Raw genomic sequence first — 9,173 nt, 5'->3', positions numbered from 1 at the left:
CAAATGCTCGTCAGGGTGGGGGGGGGGTCTCCAGTTAAAATGTGATTATTTTGGGGGTCGCGGCCTGAAAAGGTTGAGAACCACTGGCCCAGACAATAGGCTGTTTCAATACAGTTTTGAGGACACCGGTATAATAATGACCATAGAGTGGGGCTGCTTTAAAAAGGATGCCTTTTCTTGTCCCGCTGCTATGAGGTTCTGCCACTAGCACCATTTGGCATCCACTAGAAAACAACCTGTTTGTAGAAGCAGGAATGCACAACGGCCGCAGGAGGGACCTGTGACATCAAACTGAAAGAAGTGACTCATTAAAAATGGTCTTGCCCCTGGGATTCCCCTGGGAACGTCATCCCTAAATCTAAAACCTCAAAAGGCTCCTTCCCGCTTTGCAACGAGGAGCCATGTTAGATCTAGAGGGCTGGCGAGGTTGAGAGGTTGTGTTGAAGATATTAAGTATGTAGGAAAACAGACAATGAAAATAAGAGCTCCATAATAGATACTCTCAAATGTCACTGACTGACCCTGTGTTTTTTTATGGGATACAAACTATGTTAGATCTACTCCCATTACAAATTATGGATCTTTTGGGTAATTAATATTGCCTTGCTTTCCAATATCTGCCCCTCTGCTTTGAGACCTGTTTCAAATCCATACTCGAATCTGGGCTAGAAAGATAGTTTGCACTGACAGTACCCGCAAAAAAGGGTTTGGTAAGTAAGTGCCCATTAGACCAGATCTGCGGATTTAACTGTAGCACGGTCACGCATACTGAACACATCAGAAAGAGACACGCCCCACTCTCTTCTCGTTATGGCATGTCGACGCATCGCGTTCAAAGCGTGGAGTTCGACATTGGTGAACTTTGACCAGATGTTAAACAATAGAAAAGAAGGGCATGGTTGACAGCACACAGCGAAATTTCTTTGTGAGTCAACCACTCCAACCTAAGTCAAACGAACTACCGGTACACACCAGCAAATTGATTTCCACGCGCACCAATAACGCCCCGCCCACAATCTGCAAGACAACATGGTTTAATTGACGCATTTGATTCCTTGGCATGCGTCGGCGTCTCCCTTTCAGACGTGTACTACTGTATGCATGACCGTAACCTTATGCCTCCAAGTTCTCATGTTGCAAGGACAAATTGTGTGAGGCAATTCCTTAGACTTGCAAACCACCAGCAGAGCAAAATGAGAATCTGATAAAAAGGCATGTGCGGAGCTCCTTGCTCAGTTGTGCTGCCAAAAGAACGCACATTTTCTACAGGTCCTTTTTCGCATATCCAGTCTTATATGCCACATCTCATGAAAAGTCATTGAAACATCTCAGTGGCTCAGGGGCCTGCATTTACAAGAAGTGCTGATCCAGTATCAGCATCACTTTTCAACTACAAAGGAGTTCATCAGCACTCCTAGTTTAGCCCTGCTATTTTCACTGACTCTACTAGTCAGCAAATAAACTCTAGTAAGTTGAATGTGGGCCAGGACCGTTCTCTGAGTTTCATGGTAGTATGAGCAGGGTTGCACTATAAGCTGAGGAGGTGGACATCTTGTGAGGAGGCCCACACCACCTTTCACCAGCACAGCTGTAGAACTAGGGGGGTTAAATGGCAATTTTGCTAATAGCTGGAGGCACACTTTACCTCGTGTGCATTTCCCCATTTAGAGATCAGTTGGATAATATGGCCATTTTTGGGGGGAATGCAACACAGGCATAATATATCTATTTGTGTGGAAATAATGTTTTGTTGTATGCAGGGTTTCCTTAATATACAGTACAGTCACAGGTCTGACAGGGGCCGTGGTAGGACACTGATGTCAACGAGTCTCCCTATGCCCCGACTCCACAGCCTGTCCACCGGCCGTCTACAGCCCGCCCTCTCTGAAACATTCTAGCGTGTAAGCGACACAATTCCAAAACCGTCCACACTGCAAAATCCTGAATGTCCCTTCAACTGAATTTTACACTCAAGATTTTAGAGTGCAGGAAATAGAACCTTGAAGAGCTGTGCGTTGGCTGGAGTGGAGTCCGGTAAGGGGGGGTTGGTTGGTTGGTTGTAGGTTGGCATGGACCGACGGAGCTCAGAGTCACTGATAGATAAGAGTTAAGTCGCCGAGGATTTCAGCGGCTGCCATGATTCGACAGCTAATCGTCCCTGGTTCATTCACGGCCACCGCCAAGTAACAAGTGACACTGTGTCCTGGTCCGCTTGTACAACGCTGGGCCATCATCTCACCGTGGCAATGTCACATGAGGAGGACCTCGTTACGTATTTGCAGCCAACAGTTCGGAATCAATAACAGCAAGGTGGCACCCTTAGTTGCAACCTGACAGAACTCTTTCATCAGTGGCTCTGGTCTTATGGAGAGTCACTCGCTCTCGCTCTCTCTCTCTCTCTCTGGCGATCCAGATCTCACAAAGGCCAGGGGAGGTCACTGAAGTCAACAGGGCCCCCCAGGCCGGCGTCAGCCTCCAGCAGAGACATGATGACGGCCATGGCTGCCTCGTCGTTACTGGGGCTGCTGGAGCCAGGCTCGTCCATGATGTCTATACTCAGGTGGGAGTTGTCGCCTAGATTATGGAAAACAGAGGAGACAAACATAATGATTAACCCTTCTCAATCAAGATTGAATTATATGACAGTGGGTCGCAGGGTAGGAGTTCTCTGTAGGAGTGGAACGGTTCAGTCAGCCCACGGTTCGGTTCGAATCTCGGTTTTTGGCTCACGGTTTCGGTACAGTAAAGAAATTCTAAACATGTCCAAAATCTATTTTTTTAATATAAGCAATTAAAAACAAAATCTATTCAGACACATTCCAGTTAAGGCTGCAACGGTTCACAAAATCTATAGTTTGGGTTCAGTTCGATACTTTTTCGATAAAAAACAAAAAGAGAGTGATTGATCTTTTTTAATGTTTTACTTTGAACAATACCCAATGTATTAAAAAAATAAAGAAATTCTGTTCATTCAGTATGGGCTGTTCGGTTCGGTATTGGGCCATTCAGTTCGGTACACCGGTTCGGTTCAGTATTGTTGCACCCCTAATTCTCTGTATGTGTGTGTGTGTGTGTGTCGTACTCACTCATAATAGACTGGTTGGAGTATGGGTATCCTATTGAATCAGGACCAGGGATGATCCCTGCCGATGGCAGCTCGGGTGTCCCTCCGTTCTGAATCTACAGACAGAAAGAACACACAGATCAGTTTTCACCGGAGACAGAGGCCCGCCATATAGAACGGATCACGTTTTAAACACAGGGGACTGCAGACACAGTAGGCAGCTTTCTGTTTCACCGCAAACAACAAACAAGGACATCTTTCTGTACATGCACATGAGCGGTGAGTTACTATGTGCTACCTAATTAACCCTAATTTTAAAATGCACCCAGACGAGTCCAGATGAAGCCGGTCGATTTGACATATGGCCCAAGTGCGTGACACCAAAACTATGGGAAAAATAGCGCTGCAAAATAAAGTTGATCCGGAAAGATGGAAAGAATAAAGTCGTACAAGTAGTAAGTAAGTATTCAGCTCTGTTCTGTTCAGATTATTTTGAATATTGGACATAATGCATAAATAATGAAAGTTCATTGAGATTAACAGTGTTTTTTTCACACTAAATAGGGACACTAGGTTTAAAGTGGTTAATCAGACAGTATGACCAACAATTATTCAAATGGTTAATAATCCTATTTTGTAACCAGACTCTTCCCGTGTTGCTCACGTGTACTGCTAGTCTATAGAAATAAGAACGTGCACAGATCAGGTGTCAGCCGCACAATGACCCTGAGAGCCTGAGACCTTGTAGCAGCACACACTGACACTATACATGACAGACACAGCGGTTTCACATGACACTAAACCAAACTGTATAACGCCCGAAAAACACCCACCGGACGCACAAGCATACTGTACATGCCCGGACGCTGCTTTTCTCCCACTCCATGTTAATGAATGCAGTTCTCACTGGCCGTGCATGGACGCTCCATTCGCGCACATGCCGATTTTCTTTCCGCTTTGGGCGGGGTCAAAAACAGTTCTCATAGAAACACGTTTTATATAGCAGTGTTTCTCAAAGTGGATTCCAGGGACTCTGTGGGTTCCACTTCCTTTAGGGGGGGTCTAAATTGACCCATACAAGACTGTAAAGGTCTTTGCACACTGCTGCGTTTTTCGGGCCGAATATTGGAGTGAATTTCGGAAAACACGTAAATAAAAAAATCAACCTCAACTTATGTCAATCACGTTTGCACACTGCCGCCCATTTCGTATTTATTTTCGGACCAGGGTTGATTTTTTCCGATTTTCGTAACTGTTGCTACTGAGTCCCCTGTCTCTTTCCTCTCTCTCTCCCTGGCCTCCGGATTTTGGATTTCCAAGACGCAACGAAAACATGCAGTGCAGTGTGCAACCAGCTTAACTCTGACAGTGTACAAATAGAACCAAATGAACCCTAACAGGTTCATTTGGTTCTATTTGTACACTGTCAGAGTTAAGGGGAAGACCTTGACATTTGAAAGTTTGAGAAACACTGGTATATATATAGGGTGGCCAGACGTCCTGCTGTGGCCGGGGTTGGCGACATAAAAAGCTGCACGCGCAATGAAGAGTGTGTGTGGAGGCTTCTTTGTAGGTTTGGTGCATAAAGGAGAAGATAGGAGGCGTATGTGAGCGCTCCACTTCAAGAATAGATAGGTTCCAGATGGATACTCACTGGGGAGTGTGTGCGTGCGTGCGTGCGTGCGTGCGTGCGCTACCTTCTTGCCCCCAGGGGAGCAGGTATCAGGAGGAGGGGTGCTGGTGATGTTCAGTGGACTGGAGCCACAGCTGGAGGGAGACGAGCCTCGGATCCTGAAAGAGAGAGAGAGAGAGAGAGGAGAGAGAGAGAGAGAGAGAGAGAGAGAGAGGGAGAGAGAGAGAGAGAGAGAGAGAGAGAGAGAGAGAGAGAGAGGGAGAGAGAGAGAGAGAGATGTTTGCAATGGCAGAGTAGGGCTGCAACTCATCATTTTTATAATTGATTAATCTGTCAGTCATTTTTCAGATGATTCAATGAAGCTACAGTATGAGGTCATTAAGTACAACATTAGATATGCTCATAAACTCCATGTGTATTGGAGGATATGTGGTTGTCTACACCACTGGTTCTCAACCTTTCAAATGTCAAGGTCTTCCCCTTAACGCTGACAGTGTACAAATGGAACCAAATGGTTCCATTTGTACACTGTCAGAGTTACAGTCTTGTATGGGTCAATTTAGACCCACATAAAGGAACCCACAAAGTCCCTGGAATCCACTTTAAGAACCACTGGTCTACACCAGTGGTTCTCAACCTTTTCAAGCTGTGACCCCCCAATATAGTAATATTTGAACTGTGGAGTGGGAACCCCCAAATGCCTCGCAAAACGAGGCGTTGTGAGCTTGCAGATCCGCAAGCTCATGTCAATGTTTGACTAGTTTTTATAGTATAGTTTGTTGATTACATTTGATGCAGTAATGGTCATTTTCTTTGTTAGGCATTAAAAAGGTCTTAAAGGTGCAATAGTCAAGATCTGCAGCTCTTTTCTTTTTTTTATATTCAATATTTACATTTTGTGACTAGATAGACTGGGATACAAACAAGGTGTCAGGCTGACAATGGCCAAAATGATTAATTGATTATTATTATTTTACAGTTTTTGTGGACATTTTTGAATAGAAACACATATATGAAGCTTATCTTTTGTAGATCTGCTATTTTTGAAAAGTCGTGAAAATGTGTGCAAATCTTTGAATATATGTATTTTTTAAGCGAACATTTGTAACTCAAATTTTGCTTCTGGGGTGTCCCTGGAACTACATATTTTGAGATGGGGGTCCGTGGCTAAATACATATAATGTTGGGGGTCCTTCACATGAAAAGGTTTGAGGCATCACAGACATGGAAACATAGGTTTCTTGCACACATTTTCACCATTTTTCAAAAATAGCAGATCTTGTATATCTGCTGTTTTTCAATAGTTAACATTCATGGGGGGCCCGCAGTGAATCCTTGTACCCAGGGCCCAGAATTTGGTGTGACGCCCCTGCATATGGAACCACTGTAGCGTACCTCTGTATTTCCATCACTTCATCAGCGATCATACGTCCGATCTTTCCAGCTCCCGCTCTCGTTCCTCCTGGGATTCCTGGCACCGTCTGCAGCGCCCGCCTTCCACCACCTGCCAACCAATAGGAACACAGCATGACAACAAGACCAACATCACGTAACCACATTAACCCTGCTGTCCCTATTCTGGGCAAATTATCAATAACTTTGAAAACTTTTAAATGTTTTCCCCCAAAATAGCAGCTCCACAATCTCACAACGTTAGCGTAATTAGTAATAGGGGATATGCATTGGGACATTAAATTGGTCAGAAATTGGAAATTAAAGTAATGGTCACAAGAAAAACTTTTTTTGTTACCAAAACATTATGGTCAAACTTGGAGAGTAAATATTAAAGGTTTAAGTAGTATTTTACCCTCTGAGGTGAGACAACTGTCCATACTCTGTGGAGAAGCAGCAGACTGAGGGTACTCTGACCCTTCCATCAGGGGACACCTGGAGAGCAGAAATTAACAACAATGATATATTATTATGAACTCCCTGTCGCACTTATAACAACAGACTCACTCCCTAGCTTCCGCCGTGGACTGAAGACTCACCTCTTCAGACTCCACCTAAACCCATAGCACTACTGTAACACTCCCCTTCCCTCCATGACCACACATAAAGCTAGATAGCTTTTCTCTTTTTTTAGGTTTTCAGACGTTTTTAGAAGATTGGGTGCATGGTCTACCTATGTTATTATTGTTTTTTCTTTCTTTATTGATATTCCTATGCATTTGTTGTATTGTTGTCTCCACCAGCCGAAGGCTGAGGGAGAGTATGTTTTCCCCTCCGTCCGTCCGTCCGTCCGTGCGTCCGTCCGTGCGTGCGTCCGTGCGTCCGTGCGTCCTCGCAGTTTGTGAACAGCTAATCTCAGTCACCGTTGGCCCGATCGCTGCCAAACTGAGCACACACACTCCCTGGATGCCAATCTAGAACCTCTGCCCCACATTTTTCAAATCAGCCTCATGGTGGCGCTATAACAGGCCGATTTGTGTGGCCTGGTTGTTACCAGCTAATCTCTGGCGCCGTTGGCCCGATCGCTGCCAAACTGAGCACACACACTCCCTGGATGCTAATTCAGAACCTCTGCCCCACATTTTTTAAATCAGCCTCATGGTGGCGCTATAACAGGCCGATTTGTGTGGCCTGGTGGAGACCTGTGCTCGGAAGAGCACTGCTTCTAGTTGTTGATGTACTGACATATTATCTTGCTTATTATAGTACCTGCTCATTGTAAGTCGCTTTGGATTAAAAGCGTCTGCTAAATGCCTAAACTGTAAACTGTGTGTGTTACTTACGACACTACGGTGTTGGTGGAGACGATGTACTCCACCTCCTTGGTCCAGGGGTTCATGAAGCTGAACTGTGTGTGTTACTTACGACACTACGGTGTTGGTGGAGACGATGTACTCCACCTCCTTGGTCCAGGGGTTCATGAAGCTGAACTGTGTGTGTTACTTACGACACTACGGTGTTGGTGGAGACGATGTACTCCACCTCCTTGGTCCAGGGGTTCATGAAGCTGAACTGTGTGTGTTACTTACGACACTACGGTGTTGGTGGAGACGATGTACTCCACCTCCTTGGTCCAGGGGTTCATGAAGCTGAACTGTGTGTGTTACTTACGACACTACGGTGTTGGTGGAGACGATGTACTCCACCTCCTTGGTCCAGGGGTTCATGAAGCTAAACTGTGTGTGTTACTTACGACACTACGGTGTTGGTGGAGACGATGTACTCCACCTCCTTGGTCCAGGGGTTCATGAAGCTGAACTGTGTGTGTTACTTACGACACTACGGTGTTGGTGGAGACGATGTACTCCACCTCCTTGGTCCAGGGGTTCATGAAGCTGAACCATCGGCTTCTCAGCGTGATGAAGGAACCGTCTTTGATCTTGAACTTGTAACAGTTGGTGTTGATCTTCTCTCTCATCTGAAGGACTGTGTTGGCAAAAGAAAAAAACACAAATCACTTTGGACCCGGACAAATGCGTACACACACTCATGCAAGGTAGACTCGCTAAAACACTCTGTGACAAACTATACTAAAGATTCATTCATACGTTTCCCCTCCGCTCCACAAGGAGACGCCACAGTGGCTCAGTGGAACCTGTGGTCCTGCAGCCACCTCACTTCCTCCCACACTCTATAAATAGGCCTGGATCCCCATTCTCCACTTGTCTCCAAACAAATGCAAGCAGGCCTGTGTGTCTGCTGTGTGTTTGCTACCACTGATGTTTTGCCATGTGTCTGTTGAACTTGGTTTGATGTAAGTTCAGTGTTCTACTTCAGTGGTTCTCAAAGTGGATTTCAGGGATTGTCTAGGTTCCTTTATGGGGGTCTAAATTGACTTTTACAAGTATGTAACTCTGACAGTGTACAAATGGGTTCATTTGGTTCAGTTTGTACACTGTCAGAGTTAAGAGGAGACCTTGACAATTGAAAGTTTGAGAAACACTGTTCTACTTGATGATGATTAAGAATAGATGCATTTGATTTGTATAGACATTTTTGATTCATTTAATATTATGAAATGACTAAATACTTGGCTAATTATTATTTGAACTATATGAAATACTTTAATGTATTTAAAGGCCATATTTTATGTTTAATATTTTATTATGAGAGATATTATAATTTCTTCTTTGTGTTTCTTGTTTAGAACCATGGCAATCATCATTCACATGTAATCATGTCCTCAACTCATCATTATCCAGAAAATAAATAAAACTGGATCATTTGATTGTAACCTTGTTTCCTTGTGGTTTTGTGGCTCCAGTTTAAACTTTAAATCCCAACACACTCAAATATGTGTTTCTCTTAAATGTCAGCATCATGTCAGTATCATGGTCAGCATCATGTCAGTATCATGGTCATTATGTCAGTATCATTGTGAGGCTTGTAGGTCGGTAAAGAGATTGTATTTTTGGCAAAGAGATTTGGTGTAGCTGGACAAAGTGGTCAGAGTGCAGTTGTAACTCAAGTCCAGTTCTCCAAGACCAGTGGTTAAAACCCATGCATTTAGACCTGAATGCAAAT

At 44.4% G+C, this 9,173-nt stretch overlaps 1 protein-coding gene across 5 annotated transcripts in view; it reads right to left on the bottom strand.

The window, feature by feature from the left end:
• Positions 1 to 9,173, bottom strand: part of bmal1a (basic helix-loop-helix ARNT like 1a) — a 45,879-nt gene continuing 36,706 nt past the window's right edge. For all 5 annotated transcript variants that reach the window (XM_080737411.1, XM_080737409.1, XM_080737412.1 and 2 more), the window contains 6 exons: positions 7,925 to 8,075; positions 6,505 to 6,584; positions 6,093 to 6,201; positions 4,762 to 4,855; positions 3,087 to 3,180; positions 1 to 2,574 (listed from right to left, as the gene is read on the bottom strand). In XM_080737411.1, coding sequence (XP_080593537.1) covers positions 2,417 to 2,574; positions 3,087 to 3,180; positions 4,762 to 4,855; positions 6,093 to 6,201; positions 6,505 to 6,584; positions 7,925 to 8,075 — 686 coding nt within the window. In that variant the 3' untranslated portion in view covers positions 1 to 2,416. The remainder of the gene's footprint in view (positions 2,575 to 3,086; positions 3,181 to 4,761; positions 4,856 to 6,092; positions 6,202 to 6,504; positions 6,585 to 7,924; positions 8,076 to 9,173) is intronic.

The sequence above is a fragment of the Nannobrachium achirus genome, assembly GCF_963921795.1.
Source record: "Nannobrachium achirus genome assembly, chromosome: 11".
In the NCBI taxonomy this organism is placed as follows: Eukaryota; Metazoa; Chordata; class Actinopteri; order Myctophiformes; family Myctophidae; genus Nannobrachium; species Nannobrachium achirus.
Note: the sequence above shows the minus strand (reverse complement) of the source record. Positions and strands in the feature narration are given on the sequence as shown.